General features: G+C 35.1%; 1 protein-coding gene across 3 annotated transcripts in view; it reads right to left on the bottom strand.

Annotated features, from left to right (window-relative positions):
• Nucleotides 1-23,167, bottom strand: part of HACD4 (3-hydroxyacyl-CoA dehydratase 4) — a 63,195-nt gene that overhangs the window by 34,240 nt on the left and 5,788 nt on the right. For 2 of the 3 annotated variants that reach the window (XM_067744501.1, XM_067744503.1), the window contains exons 4-7: nt 15,535-15,647; nt 11,223-11,329; nt 8,347-8,472; nt 6,211-7,443 (exon numbers count right to left, since the gene is read on the bottom strand). In XM_067744501.1, coding sequence (XP_067600602.1) covers nt 7,361-7,443; nt 8,347-8,472; nt 11,223-11,329; nt 15,535-15,647 — 429 coding nt within the window. In that variant the 3' untranslated portion in view covers nt 6,211-7,360. Of the gene's footprint in view, nt 1-6,210; nt 7,444-8,346; nt 8,473-11,222; nt 11,330-15,534; nt 15,648-23,167 lie in introns of those variants that run through there. The other variant, XM_067744502.1, reaches the window with a different exon arrangement.

Raw genomic sequence — 23,167 nt, forward strand, 5'->3', positions numbered from 1 at the left:
GCAGAATAAAGAAAAAAGAATGAAAAGAACTGAGGACAGTCTCAGAGACCTCTGGGACAACATTAAACACACCAACATTCGAATTATAAGGGTTCCAGAAGAAGAAGACAAAAAGAAAGGGACTGAGAAAATATTTGAAGAGATTATAGTTGAAAACTTCCCTAATATGGGAAAGAAAATAGTTAATCAAGTCCAGGAAGCACAGAGAGTCCCATACAGGATAAATCCAAGGAGAAATACACCAAGACACATACTAATCAAACTGTCAAAAATTAAATACAAAGAAAACATATTAAAAGCAGCAAGGGAAAAACAACAAATAACATACAAGGGAATCCCCATAAGGTTAACAGCTGATCTTTCAGCAGAAACTCTGCAAGCCAGAAGGGAGTGGCAGGACATAGTTAAAGTGATGAAGGAGAAAAACCTGCAACCAAGATTACTCTACCCAGCAAGGATCTCATTCAGATTTGATGGAGAAATTAAAACCTTTACAGACAAGCAAAAGCTGAAAGAGTTCAGCACCACCAAACCAGCTTTACAACAAATGCTAAAGGAACTTCTCAAGGCAAACAACACAAGAGAAGGAAAAGACCTACAATAACGAACCCAAAACAATTAAGAAAATTGGAATAGGAACATACATATTGATAATTACCTTCAATGTAAATGGACTAAATGCTCCCACCAAAAGACACAGACTGGCTGAATGGATACAAAAACAAGACCCATATATATGCTGTCTACAAGAGACCCACTTCAGACCTAGAAACACATACAGACTGAAAGTGAGGGGATGGAAAAAGATAATCCATGCAAATGGAAACCAAAAGAAAGCTGGAGTAGCAATTCTCATATCAGACAAAATAGACTTTAAAATAAAGACTATTATAAGAGATAAAGAAACACACTACATAATGATCAAGGGATTGATCCAAGAAGAAGATATAACAATTGTAAATATTTATGCACCCAATATAGGGGCACCTCAATACATAAGGCAAATACTAACAGCCATAAAAGGGGAAATCGACAGTAACACATTCATAGTAGGGGACTTTAACACCCCACTTTCACCAATGGACAGATCATCCAAAATGAAAATAAATAAGGAAACACAAGCTGTAAATGATACATTAAACAAGATGGACTTAATTGATATATAGTTATAGGACATTCCATCCAAAAACAACAGAATACACATTTTTCTCAAGTGCTCATGGAACATTCTCCAGGATAGATCATATCTTGGGTCACAAATCAAGCCTTGGTAAATTTAAGAAAATTGAAATTGTATAAAGTATCTTTTCCAACCACAACGCTAGGAGACTAGATATCAATTACAGGAAAAGATCTGTAAAAAACACAAACACACACATGGATGATAAACAATACACTACTTAATAACGAAGTGATCACTGAATAAATCAATGAGGAAATTAAAAAATACCTAGAAACAAATGACAATGGAGACACAACGACCCAAAACCTATGGGATGCAGCAAAAGCAGTTCTAAGAGGGAAGTTTATAGCAATACAATCCTACCTTAAGAAACAGGAAACATCTCGAATAAACAACCTAACCTTGCACCTAAAGCAATTAGAGAAAAGAAGAACAAAAAACCCCCAAAGTTAGCAGAAGGAAAGAAATCATAAAGATCAGATCAGAAATAAATGAAAAAGAAATGAAGGAAACGATAGCAAAGATCAATAAGACTAAAAGCTGGTTCTTTGAGAAGATAAACAAAATTGATAAACCATTAGCCAGACTCATCAAGAAAAAAAGGAAGAAGACTCAAATCAATAGAATTAGAAATGAAAAAGGAGAAGTAACAACCGACACTGTAGAAATACAAAAGATCATGAGAGATTACTACAAGCAACTCTATGAAAATAAAATGGACAACCTGGAAGAAATGGACAAATTCTTAGAAATGCACAATCTGCCAAGACTGAATCAGGAAGAAATAGAAAATATGAACAGACCAATCACAAGCACTGAAATTAAGACTGTGATTAAAAATCTTCCAACAAACAAAAGCCCAGGACCAGATGGCTTCACAGGCCAATTCTATCAAACATTTAGACAAGCGCTAACACCTATCCTTCTCAAACTCTTCCAAAATATAGCAGAGGGAGGAACACTCCCAAACTCATTCTGCAAGGCCACCATCACCCTGATACCAAAACCAGACAAGGATGTCACAAAGAAAGAAAACTACAGGCCAATATCACTGATGAACATAGATGCAAAAATCCTCAACAAAATACTAGTAAACAGAATCCAACAGCACATTAAAAGGATCATACACCATGATCCAATGGGGTTTATTCCAGGAATGCAAGGATTCTGCAATGTACACAAATCAATCGATCTGATACACCATATTAACAAATTGAAGGAGCAAAACCATATGATCATCTCAATAGATGCAGAGAAAGCTTTTGACAAAATTCAACACCCATTTATGATAAAAACCCTGCAAAAAGTAGGCATAGAGGGAACTTTCCTCAACATAATAAAGGCCATATATGACAAACCCACAGCCAACATCGTCCTCAATGGTGAAAAACTGAAAGCATTTCCACTAAGATCAGGAACAAGACAAGGTTGCCCACTCTCACCACTCTTATTCAACATAGTTTTGGAAGTTTTAGCCACAGCAATCAGAGAAGAAAAGGAAATAAAAGGAATCCAAATCGGAAGAGAAGAAGTAAAGCTGTCACTGTTTGCAGATTACATGATACTATACACAGAGAATCCTAAAGATACTACCAGAAAACTACTAGAGCTAATCAATGAATTTGGTAAAGTAGCAGGATACAAAATTAATGCACAGAAATCTCTGGCATTCCTATACACTAAGGATGAAAAATCTGAAAGTGAAATCAAGAAAACACTCCCATTTACCACTGCAATAAAAAGAATAAAATATCTAGGAATAAACCTACCTAAGGAGACAAAAGACCTCTATGCAGAAAATTATAAGACACTGATGAAAGAAATTAAATATGATACAAATAGATGGAGACATATACCATGTTCTTGGAAGAATCAACATTGTGAAAATGACCCTACTACCCAAAGCAATCTACAGATTCAATGCAATCCCTATCAAACTACCACTGGCATTTTTCACAGAACTAGAACAAAAAATTTCACAATTTGTATGGAAACACAAAAGACCAAGAATAGCCAAAGCAATCTTGAGAACGAAAAACGGAGCTGGAGGAATCAGGCTCCCTGACTTCAGACTATATTACAAAGCTACAGTAATCAAGACAGTATGGTACTGGCACAAAAACAGAAAGATAGATCAATGGAACAGGATAGAAAGCCCAGAGATAAACCTATGCATATATGGTCACCTTATCTTTGATAAAGGAGGCAGGAATGTACAGTGGAGAAAGGACAGCCTCTTCAATAAGTGGTGCTGGGATAACTGGACAGGTACATGTAAAAGTATGAGATTAGATCACTCCCTAACACCATACACAAAAATAAGCTCAAAATGGATTAAAGACCTAAATGTAAGGCCAGAAACTATCAAACTCTTAGAGGAAAACATAGGCAGAACACTCTATGACATAAATCACATCAAGATCCTTTTTGACCCACCTCCTAGAGAAAGGGAAATAAAAACAAAAATAAACAAATGGGACCTAATGAAACTTAAAAGCTTTTGCACAGAAACGGAAACCATAAACAAGACCAAAAGACAACCCTCAGAATGGGAGAAAATATTTGCAAATAAAGCAACTGACAAAGGATTAATCTCCAAAATGTATAAGTATGCTCAACATCATTAATCATTAATGCTCAACATCATTAATCATTAGAGAAATGCAAATCAAAACTACAATGAGATATCATCTTACACCAGTCAGAATGGCCATCATCAAAAACTCTAGAAACAATAAATGCTGGAGAGGGTGTGGAGAAAAGGGAACACTCCTGCACTGCTGGTGGGAATGTGAATTGGTACAGCCACTATGGAGAACAGTATGGAGGTTCCTTAAAAAACTACAAATAGAACTACCATATGACCCAGCAATCCCACTACTGGGCATATACCCTGAGAAAACCATAATTCAAAAAGAGTCATGTACCAAAATGTTCATTGCAGCTCTATTTACAACAGCCCGGAGATGGAAACAACCTAAGTGTCCATCATGGGATGAATGGATAAAGAAGATGTGGCACATATATACAATGGAATATTACTCAGCCATAAAAGGAAACAAAATTGAGCTATTTGTAATGAGGTGGTTGGACCTAGAGTCTGTCATACAGAGTGAATTAAGTCAGAAAGAGAAAGACAAATACCGTATGCTAACACATATATATGGAATTTAAGAAGAAAAAAATAATATTATGAAGAACACAGGGGTAAGACAGGAATAAAGACAGAGACCTACTAGAGAATGAACTTAAGGATATGTGGAGGGGGAAGGGTAACCTGTGACAAAGCAGGAGAGAGGCATGGACATACATACACTACCAAACATAAAACAGATAGCTAGTGGAAAGCAGCCCCATAGCACAGGGAGATCAGCTCGGTGCTTTGTGACCACCTAGAGGGGTGGGATAGGGAGGGTGGGAGGGAGGGAGATGCAAGAGGGAAGAGATATGGGAACATATGTATATGTATAACTGATTCACTTTGTTATAAAGCAGAAACTAACACACCATTGTAAAGCAATTATACTCCAATAAAGATGTAAAAAAAAAAAACTCATGGTACTGGCACAAAAAAGACACACAGATCAATGGATAGAACAGAGAGCCCAGACATAAACCCATGCAGTTATGGTCAATTAATCTATGACAAAGGAGGCAAGAATATACAGTGGAGAAAAGACACTCTCTTTAATAAGTGGTGCTGGAGAAAATGGACAGCTACATGTAAAACAATGAGATTAGAACATTTCCTCACACCATTACAAAAATAAGCTCAAAATGGATTAAAGACCTAAACGTAAGACTGGAAACCATAAAACTCCTAGAAGAAAACATAGGCGGAACACTCTTTGACATAAATCATAGCAATATTTTTTGCTTTCTCCTAAAGCAAAGAAAACAAAAGCAAAAATAAACAAATGGGACCTAATTAAACTTAAAGGCTTTTGCACAGGAAAGGAAACCATCAACAAAATGAAAAGACAACTTAACTCAATGGGAGGAAATATTTGCAAATGATGTGACTGACAAGGGCTCAATATCCAAAATATACAAACAGCTCATACAACTCAACATCCCAAAAAACAATCGAATCAAAAAATTGGCAGGACTTGAATAGAGGTTTTTCTAAGAAGACATACAGATGACTAACAGGCACATGAAAAGATGCTCAACATCACTACTTATTAGAGAAATGCAAATCAAAACCACAATGAGACATCACCTCACACCAGTCAGAATGGTCATCATCAAAAAGTCTACAAGTAACAAATGTTGGCAAGGATGTGGAGAAAAGGGAACCCCTCGAACACTATTGGTAGGAATGCAAATTGGTGCAGCCACTATAGAAAAGAGTATGGAGGTTCCTTAGAAAAATTAAAAATAGAACTACCACATGACCCAGCAATTCCACTCTTGTGTATATATCCAGAAAAAACGAAAACACTAAATCGAAAAAATACATGCACCCCAATGTTCATAGCAGGCAGCACTATTTACAATAGCCAAGACATGGAAGCAACCCAAATGCCCACCAACAAATGATTAAGAAGATGCACTATACATATAAAATGGACTATTACTTCACCATAAAAGAGTGAAATTCTACCACTTGCAGCAACGTGTATGGACCTGGAGAATATTATACTTACTGAAGTAAGTCAGACAGAGAAAGACAAACACTATGATATCACTTATATGTGGAATCTAACAAATAATACAAATGAATGTATATGCAAAACAGAAAGAGACTCACAGGCATAGGAAACAAACTTGTGGTTACCAAAGAGGAGAGGCATGGAAGAAGGGACAAATTAAGGGTATGGGATTAACAGATACAAACTACTATATATAAAATAGTTAAGCAACAAGGATATACTCTATAGCACAGGGAATTATACCCATTATCTTATAACAACCTATAATGGCGTATAATCTTCAAAAATACTGAATCACTATGCTGTACACTTGAACTAACATAATATTGTAAGTCAACTATACTTCAATAAAAACAAAAGCAAAATAAAATGTACAGCTTAAAAGGATAATTTTAATACTTATTTTAAAGTTCCAAATATATTAACTTTATAAAGATATCAACTATCTTTATTAATACTCAATTGTTTCTTTTCATATGTTTTATTTAGTGGAAATAAGATTACCCATCTTTTATAATTACATTTCCATTACCTGGTTCTTATTGTCACAAAATATTTAGTACCCTTTTTATATACTTACTGGATAATGAGATTCTATAATTCTCTCAAGAAAAGTGAATGATATACTGAAGGTACAGAAATTATTCTATTAGTCAATTATTCACATATATTTTAGAACTTCAAAGGAAGGAGCATTTTTCAAAAGTAGAAGTGATGACTTATATATGATTTATAGCAATTAGCAATAATAATTCAGTAATAAATAATCTGAAGCATCACTGGTTCTCAATTTTCTTGCCTTATTTAAATGATTTACTATATTTTTGTACCTTTTATCTCCTTTAAGGTATGTATATGGCTTGATTAGATTTTTTTAAAAAGGAATATGGGGCATTATTTGTGAAAACGAAGGTCTATTCTGTTTTCCTCAGGGCTCTCTTTTAAACCATCAAAGTCCAAATAACTTGTGTAGTATTAACAAATACTCTTTCAGGGTTTGGAAAAATGTTTAAATTTCTAAGTGTGTCTAATGTTTAAGGTGGGTCCGGGGACAGGGACATCTGTCTATAAAATAAGTTATTCTAGAAAAATACAGACCATATTACACATCACTCCCCTCCCACAGATCAGCTGCTACTTGGGAACTCAGAAGTGAAAAGAAATATATGTAAATGGATGTAATTTAGGTTAACAACTTTGGTTTCTTAGTTTAACAGAATCTACTCCAGTTAAAATCCTATTTCTCATTAACCTTACAGGAAAATAATCAGGTTTAACACAATATAAACTTAACTTGTGTAAAATTCACAGCTTTGGTGAAACAGGTCATGAAGAGTATTCATACTAAAAACAACATGTAAGAAACACAGACTGCTGTATATGTCAAGAGTTTTGGGGAGGAGAGCAATTATTGCATGTCATGGATTTTTATGAAATACTAGGTATTTTTCCACCTGTGTTGTGTTTACTGCAGCTGAATCCACAGCCTCTCCTTTATTATGTCACATCAGAGTGCCATGCTTCACATTTTCTTCTTTTTAATGGGAAAGACTCTGACGACGTCTCTTCTTTCTGAGTAAAGATGACTATAGGTAAAATACATACCTGATGTGGAGAAAGAAATGGCAAAAATTAAGACTGATTAACCATCTCTGTGGAAAGAACCATGGTTTTGAAATACAGAGTGCTGCCTGGAGTCCAGGGAGGAGGCACTTGCAAAGGAAACTCAAAGAAGGAATACTTAAAGAGTGTCCAGATTTTCTGCAGGAGAAGTAAAGCAAACTCCTCCACCTTACTGTTCTGTTTATTGCAAGGAAGGAACTTTTCTTTAGCTCTCTCCACTTCCCCTAAAGTTTTACATTTGTCTTCTCTTTTATGTGTTGTTCTTACATACCTGATAGTTGTTATCTTCTAGAGGTAATAATTACCTTAAGGACTTGTGAAGGACTTGTGAAGGTTAGAGCTAGAGAAACTAAAATTTAACAACAGAAGTCTGTTTCCCAATTTTCTGGACAAATTAATTAATTGATTAGATTTTCTCAACTGTAAGTTTTTGTCCTATATATTTTTCTTGAGCCTTTAGCACCTACTCCCACCTGCCTGCTAGAAAATGCTAGCACATAAGGGCAAACAAACAGGAAACAAAACAGATATAAATGGGAAATCCAGAAATAGCCAAGTTCACTTAGTTTGACATCTAGATTTTCTTTGTAGATGCTTGTGTTTGTCGTGAAAACTTTTATATTTCATACACAAAGCAGTTACATTTTCTGCTAGTAAAACTGTTTTTGTTCATACACTGCAAACAGTGATATATTTGATCTCATCATGACCTGCAAAAAGCATTATAACTTCTAAATATTTTACTAACAAGGTCTAGTTCATCATGTCAGCCTTCTTTTACCATCTCTCCCATGTTTACAGACCTTTCTACTAAGGTAGATGGCAGCACAAACCAAAAAGCACAGAAAGAATGCAAAAACAAAACAAAACAGAAAAGCCACTTACCTATAAAGAGCATCATGAGATATATTTTCAGCACATATGGGAAATAGATGGATAAGTCAAAGGGCAGCTTTGTGGAGTAAGTGCCAAATGATTCAAAATAAGGCAGTGACTGATAGATGGCAAATGCTGTTTAAAGAAAAAAGGAATCATGAAGGTTTCCCTCCTTAACTTGCTACAGAGATGTGTATATATGTATGCATAGTTGAAGGATATTCTGAATTTGATAACGACCATTTTGTGATAATTGCTGAATCCTTTTGCCAAAGCTATAGTTTGATATAGAAATCTGCTGATCAGATTGGCAAGGCCATTATAGCAGTGTGATTTGTTGAATTTTGTCCATTTTTTACTTTATTATGCCTACACAAAAATAGTTTACAGTGTTTCTTTTTTTTACTGAGGTATAGTTGATGTACAATATAAGCTTCCAGTGTACAACAGAGTGATTCACAATTTTTAAAGGCTATACTCCATTTATAGTTAATATAAAATATCGGCTATATTCCCTATGCTGTATAATATATCCTTGCAGCTTATTTATTTTATACATAGTAGTTCGTACCAAAAATTGTATCTCAAAATACCTGTCCTCTTAGCCACAAGTAGGGGTTACAGACGAATGAACATGGAAAATGCTTCATATATTCTCCTCTTGGAGTTTCATAACACGCATTGGTATAGCAGAGATTCTGTCAAGTTCTGCAATAAAGAAACTGGTTTCACCCATTTCCTCAGCTTAACTGGTCTTGGAATAGCTCTTTCTTCCTCCCCATCCCAGCAGTACTTAATAAAAATTCTGAGGAATCATGTGAGAAATGCTGGCCTAAATTATTTTGAGGGAGGAGGCTCAGGTCAAATAAGAAGAGATGGACATTCTATGAAATTGTGTCCCATGTATAGACTTTGTATAACATTTCATGGAATAAAATGATAATGTACTATGGTTATATAAGATGTTCTCATCAGGGTAAGCTGAGCGAAGGTACATGGAAACAATGCACTGTTTTTGCAACTTATTGTGAGTCTAAAATTATTATTTTTTAATTTCTTTTTTTTAAAAAGACAGAGGAAAACTCAGGCACCCACAGCTGTTAGAACCAGACAGTGGAATCGGCACAGAGTCTGCAACTGACACTAAAGCATGCCATCTAAGATTTCCATGGGCAGCACCTAAGTCTCTGGCATTTTATTAGTATAGTTGATTTGATTATGAATATGAACTTGGTTTTTGTCTTATATTATCAGATGGGAAACTATAGTTATTAAAAGATATTAGAATTATCAAAAGTCAAGCAGGTTTTCTTAACTACATGTTTTTATACTTTGGGACATTTGAAATATATAGAAATATATAAAGATAAAATTACTATGCTCTACCACCCAGAATTAATCATTATTGATATTTTGTTATATGTGCTTTCAAAATTTTTCTGGATAGACTTTGTTTTTTAATTGCAAGAATAAGTTTATGAAACTAATTTTAATAAAAGAATATGCATTTTATGGCAACTATATATAAACATGGCTTTCCTAAGAAAGGACAATGTTTACAATTATGGAATAAAAAGAAAAGTTTCCTATATATTTATTCATCCCTATTTTTAGGAAAATATTAGTCATATTGCTACTTTATTCCTTTATATATTCTTTATAGTAGTTTTCATATTATCTAACAAATGAATGTACTTAATAAATAAATGTTTCAATGAGTGATGGATTTTGTTCTCAAATAAATGGCCAATCCATTTTTTATGGTTTTCAAGAAGATTATTCCCTAGATTCTTTTGGCATAGTCTATTTGGAAAAAAAACAGATTTTAAAATTATGTCTAACGTGATTTACTATAAGCTCCTTTTCTCTGCTCACTGGTAGATAGACAACGTGTGGTTATATCATATATACTTTATAATTACTGCCAACATCACCATCATTTTATGTTAAATATTTCTGTATGTTGTTTTCCCTTAGTTACTTAACATGTGCCCTCTTAATTTCTTTATGCCTTCGGTTTTCAAAAACTTTTATCATGTCTGTTTCAGAGTTCCCTACCAGTCTGCTAAATCCATTACAGAGGGAAGCATATACTCCCCAAATATCCTCAAGCTCTTTGCAAATTGATGTTTTTAATTATTTGAGTTTAAGCTTTAGGTTTACATTTAGGCTAAGCAATTAGCCTACTTCACATTGTATTTAATAATTCATTGTTTATTGAGCATGTATATTGGGTGCATAAGGCAAAGGAAGAAAGAAACAAAGACAACCCCAGATCCCCATGGAGCTTAGAGGCTAGACAAGGAAATAGACATTAATCAAAGAATCACACAAATGTCTAATTACAACTAAGATAGGTCTTACAAAAGAGATTCATTGGGGGAATTAATGTTGATGAGGAAATTGAGGAACGCTTCCCTGAGAAACCAATGACTCGTCTAAAGGTAGAGTTAACTGTCACTGGCAGAGAGTAGGCAGCATGGTAGATGGTAAGTGGGAAGGCTAGTCCAGCCAAGGGGGAACTGAATTTCTATGCATTACAAATAATCACTGAGTCACTAAATGTTAAATCCCCTTTGGATGAGTAAACAGACTTAGAGAGGTTAAATGATTTACCCAAACTCAGCAAGTTAATGAAGTTAAAGGCCCTCAGATGTCCTCATTCCTCATCCAATATTTTGTCTACTGTGCAGAGCTGCTTCCCCCTTAACTTGACATTTTAATGTTTTGCTTCTTTGCATCAAGGGAAGTATGCCAGGAAAGATAACACCTAGTCAGCTGAACAGTAGCAAAAATAGTAACTTAATCATCAAAAAGTTTTGTGAATCATCATAATAGGATTGCTTTTGCCAGTAAGCAATACAGAAAAGTCACTCTTTTCTTACCTTCAGCGAGAACACACAAAGGATAAATTGGCATCCATAGTGTTTGACTGAGCCATGTCAAGACAGCATAGGATATTCCAATGACTGATAACATGCTGTAAGTGTACCTGAAAGGAGACAAGTTTGCTCATAAACATCATTTGCTGCTGATGTCTGGGAAATAGGAGAATACCTTACTGTGTAATTGAATACACAGATAAAACTGGAGAGTATGCAAATTCCTTACTTTATTTCCTGTAATGTAAGCAGGAGAAGAGGTAAATAATGGAGAGAGAGGAACCGTGTCAGTCTGGCTTGTCTTATGGGGTGGATCACGGATAATTATAGAGGGAAGAGAGAAAAATGTAAATCTTATCCCCCAGCAAATTACAGTTACAAGTTTCCTCAAATAGTGACTTCAATTTCACTCAGAAGCCAAGCCCATTTTATGCACAGGCTAAGTTTTTAAGACAGACAGACTTGTAAATATCTAGGTAATGAATTTTAAAAATAAAAAAAATATGTGCCATCTTGTGTGAATAATTAAAGAACTGGCCTTAGGAGCTTGTTTTGGGTATAGGAGTTGGTTTTAAACCTGTCTTTATGATGTAATAGATGAAGTAATCAAAATCTTTTCATTTCTCAAGCTTAAGCATACATCAGCATCACTCAGAGGGCTTGCTAAAGCACAAATTGTTAGGCCCTATCTCCAGAGTGTCTGATTCAGTGGACCTGAGAATCTGTATTACAAACAAGTTTCAGGTGACGCTGATGCCACTGGTCCAGGGACCATACTTAGAACTACTGGAATAGGCAGTGCATACATATGGCAAAACAAAATTCAAAACCTTGAAAACACGAATGCAGAAAAGTAAATCTTTCTCTCATTCCAGGACCCTAATTCCACTCCTCAGAGGCAATGACCAATGCCAATTTCTCATATATTCTTTCCAAAATATTTTTGCATATACTTACCTATGTGTATATATACTATATATAATATACATCAGCAGTGCAAGCACTCACCAAACATAGCATGTTATCAAACTTTTTGTTCTTTACCAATATAAGGGAAAAATGGTATCTCGCTGCTTTGATTTTTTTCTATTACAAGAGTAGGTAAGAATCTTTTCATATGTTTAAAAATCACTTCTGATGAAGTCCAATGTATCTCTTTTTGCTGTTGCTTGTGTTTTTGGTATTAAATCTAAAAATCCATTGTCAAACCCAAGATCAAAAACATTTACCCCTATGTTTTCTTCTAAGAGTTTTATAGTTCTATCTTTTCCATTTAGATTTTCGAACCATTGAGTTAATTTTTGTATGGTGCAAAGTAAAGGACCAAATTCATTCCTTTGCATGTGGATATCCAGCTGTCCCAGCACCGTTTGACCAAAAGACTATTTTTCCCCATTGAACGACCTTGGCATCCTGTCGAAAATCAACTGACCATAAATTTGAGAGTTCATCTCTGGACTGTCAATTCTATTCCACAATATATCCTTATGTCCATTATCACACTCTTGATGTGTGCAACTCTGGTTGCTTTGTAGTAAGTTCTGAAATTGGGAAGTGTGAATCTTCCAACTATGTTCTTTTTTGAGATTGTTTTGGCTACTCTGGGTTCCTTGGGTTTCCATATGAGTTTTAGGATCGGCTTCTCAACTCCTGCAAAGAAGCCAGCTGGGATTCTGATAGGTATTGCATTGAATCTGTAGATCAACTTGAGGAGTGTTCCATCTTAAAAACATTGTCTTCAACCCATAAACACGGAATATCTTTCCACTTATTTAGATCTTCTTTAATTTCTCTGTACAGTATTTTATAGTTTTTAGTGTACAAGTTCTGCCCATCTTTTGTTAAATTTATGTCTAAGTACTTTATTTTTTGATGTTTTGTTTTCTCAATTTTATTTTAGGATAGGCCATTGCAAATGTGTAGAATACAATTAATTTTTGTACAGCTGACCCTTGAACAACACAGGTTTGAACTAAGTGGGTCCACTTATATGCCGATTTTTTTCAATAGTAAATACTACAGTACTACACTATCTGGGGTTGGCTGAATCCAGATGCAGAACCTAAGATACAGAGGAACCCTGTATACAAGGGGCCAACTATAAGTTATATGTGGATTTTCAACTCTGCGGAGGGTCAGCACCCCAACCCTTATGTTGTTCAAGGGTCAACTGTGTATTAATTTTGTATTCTACAACTTTGCTGAACTAGCTTATTCTAATATTTTTTAGTCAATTCCTTATGATTTTTTATATACAAGATCATGTCATCTGCCAGTAGAGATAATTTTACCCCTTCCTTTCCAATGTGGATGCTTTTACATCATTTTCTTGCCTAACTGCCGTGCCTAGAACTTCCAGTACAATGTTGAATAGAAGAGGCAAGAGTAGACATTGTTGTCTTATTCCTATCTTTGGAAGAAAGATCAGTCTTTCATCATTAACCGTTATGTTAGCTGTGGAGTTTTCACAGATGCTTTTATCAGGTTGAGGAAGTTGCTTTTCAAAAAGTCATTCTATGGTAAATTGGGAAGATAATTCTGCCCCCATTTCACAGAGAAAAAAAATGAGTTTTAAAAAGGTTCAGTACTTAGGAATTTCACTCCTAAGAGAAATGAAAACATATGTGCACACAAAAGCTTGTACATGGATGTTCACAGCAGCATTCCTCCTGACCAAAAAGTAGAAACAAACCAAATGTCCATCAACTGATAAATGAATAAATAAAAATTGGTATATCAATATAATGGAATATTATTCAGCCATAAAAAGAAATAAAATACTGATACCTGTTAAAACATGGACGAACCTTGAAAACGTTATGCTAAGTGAAAGAACCCAGTCACAAAAGGCGCATATTATATGATTCCATTTATATGTAATGTCCAGAACAGGCAAATCCATACAGACAGTATGGTAGTGGCTGCCAGGGCTGGAAGGAAAAGGGAATTGGGTGCGACTGCTAATGGATTTGGGGCTTCTTTTGGGGGTGATGAAAATGTTCGCAAATTAGACAGTAGTGATGTCTTTACACATGTCTTTGAATACACTAAAATCGACAAATTTTATACTTTAAAAGGGTGAATATTAAGGTTCATGAATTATCGCATTGCTGTTATTTTTAAGGTTGTGTGATTTGCCCAAGATCACATAGCAGTGGAGGTGAGGTTCATACTGAGATCTTCCACTTCTATGTCCAAAATTCTTTCCATCACATCACGATACCACTCTCAATGCCAAAACCACTTTGTTCTCTAATGGGTCTACTGAGCTTATCTGAGACTGAATCGACACTGAAAGAGTTGGGCATACCAGAGAATGAAACATCAGAAAGCCACAGTCCCAAATGAGGCTCCATGTCTCATAAACAGAAAGTCATGGGCTACAAAACTCCCTGAAGTTTGCCCCAAGTCCACAAATCTTTCAGTTAAAAGTGAGAAATAACTAAGTTATATATAACAAAGAATTACAGTCACTTTAATTCAACAAAATATTTCATTAAATTCATTCTACTTAGAATATCTTAATTCAGCCAAGTTATTGACAATATAATAAAGAATTTATATAACCTCAGCTAAAATGCTAGGGTTCTTTTGTTACCCATCCACATCCAGATCTTTCAAGCAGGAGGGACGGTTCTCATTTGTGAGAGCTTGAAGTAGCAGTTAGGAGCCTCTCCAAAGTGAGCCACTGAGCAAACGGCTCAGCAATTTTACATCATTGCTGGTAGAGATAACACACAAAGTTTTAGAATTAGAAGGAAACATAACACCATCGGGAGCAAGGGTTCTTAACCTGAGGTCCAAGGATTCCCAGTGAGTCCATGAAAGAACTTCAGTTATTTGAACCCGCTGGAATTGTATACAAATATGTTTGTGGAGGTGTGTTTTTTCCCCAGAGAGATAAGGCCCTATATTTATAATATTCTTGAATTCCAAGAAACCAACTTTGTAAATTGTGACTATGATAGAATAAAAATCTTGCTTTGCTTATTAAAGTAACACATACCAGAGCAATTGCAAAGAACGCCTTTCATTAGCAACAGCTGCGAGGTTTATTCCAAATTGGTGTATGCCAAGTCTTCTGCTGGGAACCTGATGCAATGATTTGCTCTTGATACCATGGTAGGTTTCCATTATCTCTGATATGCCCATTATGGAAAGCACTAAAAATATATTTCCATATCAAGATAAAATAATATGAAAAGGGGTTATGTATTTTTCTCTCATTCAGAGTAACCAAATGTAAGCAGCTATTACTGGCTTCACTGTAGAAAGCAATTTGGCTTTGTTTTAAGAGATTATTTTGCCTCCTTACCTAACCATATCCAATAGATTCCAAAAGATGAATAAAACACACACCACGTATTTCTCTTGGACTTCCTCTTGACTGGTGATCACCACAAAGAGGATGATTATTCTCTCAGTGAGCTAACAAAGAAAGAGAAAAGTCAAGAATTAGGATCATCTGTTAAGCGGGTAGGTAATTTTCTAATTTTAAAAACCAGAGTTCCTCTTAAAAGTATGCTTTAAGGGCTTCCCTGGGGGTGCAGTGGTTGAGCATCCGCCTGCTGATGCAGGGGACATGGGTTCGTGCCCCGGTCTGGGAAGATCCCACATGCCGCGGAGCGGCTAGGCTTGTGAGCCGTGGCCGCTGAGCCTGCATGCCCGGAGCCTGTGCTCCACAACGGGAGAGGCCACAACAGTGAGAGGCCCATGTACCACCAAAAAAAGAAAAAAAAAAAAAGTATGCTTTAACTATAAATATATATACTACACAGTTAACATGATCTCTGAGGGAGCAGGGTTACAGATGAATTTCATTTCTTCCTTTTTGTTTTTCTGCATTCTCCAAATTATATGTAATGAATAAAAAGATAACATATTTCATCTGAATCAGGGCATGTCCCTTCTTGTGATACATGCACACATGGTTTTTACTCACTTTGACAAGCTTTTATTGAGTGTCCACTATGTATCAGATGCTAAGACTACATATATAATGAAAGCATGGTCCTTGCTACACAGGGTAGCAATGGTAGGAGCATGTGGGGCAGTAACTGTAACACAGTGTGAATAATGCTGTCATTTAAAGGGCTATATATGGGAGCACAGGGGAGGGAGATACCTGTCTGAGAAAAAGATGCGGAAAAGATTTATGGAGGCAGGCAACATTTCAGTTGGATCTTGAGGAATGGACAGGGGTTTGTCAGGTAGACTGGATAGGAGAATGGGCATCCTAGGCCAAGGGAGCAGCCTGAGCAAAGAGGCAGAGGTGTGAAAACACACAGTGTGCTGGGGAGTAAGGAGAACCCCTGGGGGCTAGAGAGGAGGTGCAGAGAAGGGAATCCTAGGAGATAAAACTGAAAAGGTGTTGGGGGCTGGGATGTGAAGAGTTTTGAATGACAGGCTGAGAAATTTCCATTTCATCCAACAGGGAAGCCCCTGTAGTTTTGGGGGTTTGGGGGGGTTTGCTTTGTTTTTAGTTTTTTTTGGTGGGGGTGGGTGGGAGGTGGGAGAAAGGGAGAAAGGGGATGCGAAATAATATAATCCTAACCCACATAAGCTAGTGGAAAATGAAAAGAATTCAACAAATTCATATTTTTCCAAGTCAGTAAGCATCTATAAATCATTAAGAATGCACATATTTATGGCTCAGCTCATTACTGACCTCAAAATATACATTCCTCTTTCCAATCTAATGTGCCTTCTTATGCCATATTAATATACTTTGTACACTCTGCGTTTTTTGTTTGTTTTTAATAGAACATTTTACTTTCCTCACAATGGTCGAAGGAAAATATCCATGAGATTGAGGGAGCATGTTAGTGATAAAGGAAGATGAGGGCTGCTTTGTATTTTTTAATAGCTGTCTATTTTTAAAGCGGATCAAGGACTAAAGACTGGGATAATCTATGACTTAGAATCATAGGTTGTTAGTCCTGGAAAATCACCTAGTGCAGAGAAATCCAGGATTTGCCAACATTGGGCCACATGATCAGAAATCCACATGTAGAAGCTGTATCAGCGTGTTTATAACCACATTGGTGAGTCAAGAGGGTCCTTGCTTGGCTAAGGAAATTAGATATGATTCAAACCTTAGTCAATCAATGGAAGCTACCTACATGGCTGTTTTTCTTTTGTCAGTCTTTCTTTACAATGCCCTAGTTTCTTGATTTAACCATATTTATATAACGAATTAGACTTAACTGCAATGATAATTACCGAATGATCCAAGCTTGCTGCTATGACACCCGGCAGCCTTCGGATACAAGATCTTAGCAGCAAACAAGTATTTAGGCACTGCCTAATCCTACATTTGATCAGTGCCTGCTAATTAGGAAAATTATCTAATTTTTGTCAAAAATCTCAGGAGATACACACATGAATGCATATACACATATTTCTAATTACATGGGTGACTACTGAAAGAGAGAACATAAGCTACCTTTTGATAAGATGGCTCTCTAAGGGCCCTGCTAGATACTTGCCCAACCCCACCTTTTTACAAATAAGGAAACTGGGAACCAGAGAAATTAAGTGACTTGCCCATACTAGTGGCAGACCTGGAAACATATATATCCCAAGTCTCCTGGTTTCCAGAGTTGCAGACAATCCCTGATTTCAGGCTGCCCCTCAACTAATGAGTAGGGAGGGAAAACTCCTAAAGAGAGAGACTGGAGCTGCACAAAGAAACTCACTCTGTTTAAAATCATCACACGAGGGACTGTGGCATGTTAGTGATGGTAACCTGACTGCGGAGAAATCAGCAATCAGCATGCCCCCCAAAACACAACCACATACATACAGGAAGGTATGTGAAGGTCCTCCTCCCATACGATGTCAGTCTAATTAATAAATTATCTGATGGTTATTTAAATCTAACTTGACCATTCAATGGTAATACAATGGGAGAATTTAGGGGGCGATATTCTTAAATTGGTAAAAAGCCAATATTTATTAGTTACTTTGTGCCACGTTCCAAACACACGCCATCTCATTTAATCTCCATAACGACCCTAAGAAGTGCTATTGTTATTATCTGCCTTTTACAAAGGACACTGCATTTTACAAAGTGAAAGTGACTTGCCTATAGATATGAAATCAAAGTCTAGACAATGTCATTCTAAATTCCTTGTTCTGAAACACTAAGACATTTTCACCTTTGTTATTTTATAGGCTACACCCTCGCATAATGTCTATGTTATAGTCTATTCTCAAAAAAAAAAAAAAAGCCTCTCCTGAAAAGTTAAACCTTAAAACAAGAACTTACTTGATTTTCTAAATCAACACCAAAATAATTTTGAAGAATAGACTTTTAACATTTATTACTTTTCTTTACATATAATAGTTTGACCAGTTATTTAGAGCTTTACACTTGGGAAAACTTAGCACTTTGTCATTTTAAACAAATCCTATGAGAACATGACAATTACTAATGAATGGTCTTGTAATGTTTAGTGCAACTCAAACAGGCAGAATAAAAGCACAGTAAAAACACTGTAACATAGGCCAAATTAAACATGTTGGTAATGTGGTTAACTCAAAAATTTGGTAACTACAAAATAAAAATATTTTGCATTTTTATGTTCTATTTGGGAATCCTGAACTCCAGATTAAGCAATGATTAAAACTGTTACTTTATAAATGGCATCTAGCAAATTAGTTATAAACTACTGAAGGAGTAAAAAATCATACTTCAACTATAGAGAGAATTTCTACAATCTTAAAAATAAATTAGTTTTAGCCTCAAAGACTATTATATTACTAAAAGGATATCCCAAACTATTTTAAATCCTGTAAACTTCTGTTGAGAAGTTCAGAAACATACCCTTAAATGTTCAAATCACCACATTCTTCTGTAAGACAAAAGCATCTAAATACTATTTATATATTTTTACTTATTCATCAATCAATAGATATTTATTGAGTGCACTATTCTGAATCCCGAGGGGTATAACACCATGAACAAGACCAAGTCCCAACCCTCATGGTGTTTATGTCCTAGTTTGTGAGATACACACTGTAAACAAATGTAGCATAATAGTTGAGCGTTCAGGAAAACTAGCCCAAATCCATATTTTTGCTCCACCATTTACAATTTATGTGAACGTGGATAAGTTATTTAACTTTTGTGTAAAGTAATTATACTGGAGATAAAAATAAGCATAATTTAATGTAGTGATTAGTATATTTACAGGAAAATACATTTTTCTATATAATCAAGACTATCAGTGAATAAAAAAGTTAATCTCAGCATCTTTAAAATTATACTGTGAATATAGATTTATAACTATCACACTAAAGAACTCCATTGATCAAATGCAAAAAATACCAGAAAAATCGAAAATCTTACGTACAGAGTGAATTGTACGTAATAATTCATTATGTACAGAGTGAATAATTCATTCTCAGGAAGCATCAAAGTTTTGGGACTCTCATAGCACAACACTATCCGCAGTACAGTTTTATCTCTAACAATATAAACCTGTTCCCAACTTAAAACTGGAGAGAAAATCTATATGACTTTATGGAAAAAAAATAATTAAATCTAGCAATGCAAAGAAGCACCTGCGTCACGGATTAAAAGAAATTAGGGTGAAACTTTGCTGTTTTCCTAAAAGGGTTTATTTTAAGACACTCTCCTTGGGTATATCCTTCATATTTGTTCTTATGAATCTGTGACTGTGAAATCTTTGGAATGATTTTTGACAAGCAGACCCCTGCTTGTCCTTATCAGAAATAGGATGTGATATCGGTAAAAATAAAAATTGTTCTGGCAATTTGGGCTCACAAATGGAAGTCTGTAGGCACGATAATTTGGGGGTAATAACTCCCAGTGTTTTGATTTATAGATTTAAAAAATTGTGTAAAATGAAGACATGTGCAGCTATGTTTATTGGGATGCAAAGGTAAGGAGGCAGAATTTAGCCGTTATAATTCAGTTATGTATGAAGTCTTTGCATTTCTCAAAAGGTAAAGGAGTAAAGTGGATAACTCTGAGGGTTTCCTAAAGGCACATCAGCCTAATGTCATAATACAAAGGTTAGTTTTGTGGATATTTTCCCTCTCCCTGAGTTGAAACATCCTAAAGCTCTTTCTCGGGCTTCTGCACAAGCGAAGTCAGAAGAAAGCCCTTCAAAATCAATATTTCAGGGTTGGTGGTACTTCTGCTCCATAAAAGCAAGTTGTTTTGATTAAATATACTAAAATAGTTTCCCAATTCAACTTTTTTTTTAAAAATCAAGCTAATAAAATACGCAAGCTCATTTGGGAGCAAGGTGTTAGAGAGGAGAGATGCCAAGTTTTCACTTATCACTTTTAATTATAGTTATATTCTACTTTTGGACCTTTTTTACTTTCCCATTTTATAAAATTAAAAATACCAAAAGTTTACTTTACTTCCTGATATAATTTTAACTGGCATGTAATTGTTTCCAAAAATGGATGTATATAAACAACTATTTATGTTGTCATTTTGCCCTTTTCCTCTAAATTGTACCTTTAAAAAATACATAAACTATACATCTCTGTGTTAACTTATTATAGTCTTATCGTCAATGGGTTCCCCCCACTTTCTTTTACCAATTGTAATATTAGAAAATCAAGTGGCTCTTCCCTAACTGTGAAAATAAAGATGTGTATAAAACATTTAAAAACGTACAGAAGAAAACACAGAAAACAAACATACCCTCCTAAACACACACCACTGGCATTTGATACATGTGATTCTAATTGCTCAACTAGCTAAGAGTTCCTACCTCTTTTGGGAATTACTTATCTTGATATTTTGGAAGACCAGTTCCCAAAAAGAGAATTCCGTTGTGACTTAGCAATCTCACAAAGGTAATGTCAAAATAACATCACAAATGAGTAGACATGTTTTTCAACCTACTTGAAAGCAGATAGACACCATGCATTTTTCCAGATACTATATGCAATCAGCTATGATTACTGTATGAGTAGCTTAGCCACATTCTTAACTAGTTTCTTCACTTAAAAGTGGGGAAACAGGAAAACCAAGAATAATTACACAACTTTAGACTTTTGTTTGGTTATTTTAAAGTTAGGGGCCTCAGAGTCATCTCATAATGAGGGAATTCTTCTAATTATCTGCAGAACTCTAATAAAAGAAGGGGGCAGAAAATGAAACTTTGGACCCGATGCTGTGTTCTTGAAGCTTTTTTACAATACTATGTCCATTCTGAAAACCATAGAAAAGATAGTAAATGAATAAAAGAAACAGAGGACAGGCAGAGAGATAAAGATAAAGAGATAAAAAGAGGAAGCCAAACATCACAACAAAAATTAACAATAATCAGCCCAGAATGAGAATGGTAACTGTCTTCACTACTATGATGGTTCCTGATTGCTCCTGACAACAGAAACTTAAAAATCATTTGAGCTCCAACAACAGTAGACTTTGCCACCTCACCTTTAAATAAAAAGTGTCAGTGTATACTTGCCATTATTTTTTAATTACCAAACCAGGATATATTCTGATTACAGTGATCATACTTCCATAAGCCACTACAGTTTCAATTAATAGTGATTAAAATCACACTTAAATATTCTGGAATTTCTAGGACTGCAACAAATCAGATTTCTAAGTTGTATAATACTTTCTATTTTTGGATAAGTCTACATACTTTTGGAAAGCATAAAATATATGCATATTTTCTAGACATATTCAAGATGCTCTTCTTTCTTACAAATTTAACTGTCCTGCTTCTCACTTGCATTTCCTTCTTTGGAAATAACTAAAATAACACTGCTCTTAACTTTGAAACTGCTGTTTTACCATAAAATTAATATTATCCAATTTAGCCTAATAAAGTACAAAATCCAAAAAAGTATGCCAAAAGAAAACATGACTTAGATTCAGATAAATTTGATCATACTCCAAGCAAAATAATTCCATATGACAGAATACAACTTTCATTTAACCTGGGTTGTTACTTCTGTTCTCTAAAATTAGCATTAGATGATGCTATATGCATCTTAGTTGTTAACAAATAATAAATACCAATAAATCTTTTCCTAAATAATATGCTTCTTCTGGGACATATGTGTACCCCTTTTTATTTTGTAAGTAAATACATTTAAGTCATTTCCATCTAGGTTTTGGCTAGCTGACTACTCTGTTACTAGTTTGTACTCTAAATATTGCCCCAATTTTTATTTTACATTTGATATGTCAACGCTGAAAATGTCTTCATCCTAATGAATACTATTTCTCTACTTTTACTGAATAAACAAAAATCTCCCATGAACTTGCAATGCTGAGTTGATAGGCTCCTCAAGTTTATACTCTGATTTCCATTTTTTAAACTTTCATGGTATTTTAAGCAAATTTTAATACAAGGATCTACGCCACTCCTTCAATCAACAAAATTGAAGGTGTATGTTTCTGTTATAAGCACTTTGCTAGGTGCTGGCAATACAATCAGATTCTAGTATTTCAAATATTTTTACAATGCAAATTGGTCATATTTTGTTATCCATTTTTCCAATTTATTTTGCAGTTAATATTATACTCATGTAAATTTTAAACATATGCTCATATAGTCACTTAACCTTTATCTCTCCTTATGGAAAATACCACTTTTTTGTTTTTCTTGCCTTAATTCAGCAATGATTTAGTATACTAAATATCTACCAGTGACTTTCCCACCTTCCTTCAACCTGCCTTTAAAAGGAACAATGGTCATCTAGGGCTAGATACAAACGATACCTAAAATAACAGCAATAGCAACCAGGTATTGTATTCTTTTTTTTTCTTTTTTAACATCTTTATTGGAGTATAATTGCTTTACAATGGTGTGTTAGTTTCTGCTTTATAACAAAGTAAATCAGTTATACATATACTTATGTCCCCATATCTCTTCCCTCTTGTGTCTCCCTCTCTCCCACCCTCCCTATCCCATCCCTCTAGGTGGTCACAAAGCACC

Source organism: Pseudorca crassidens, chromosome 7 (assembly GCF_039906515.1).
Source record: "Pseudorca crassidens isolate mPseCra1 chromosome 7, mPseCra1.hap1, whole genome shotgun sequence".
In the NCBI taxonomy this organism is placed as follows: domain Eukaryota; kingdom Metazoa; phylum Chordata; class Mammalia; order Artiodactyla; family Delphinidae; genus Pseudorca; species Pseudorca crassidens.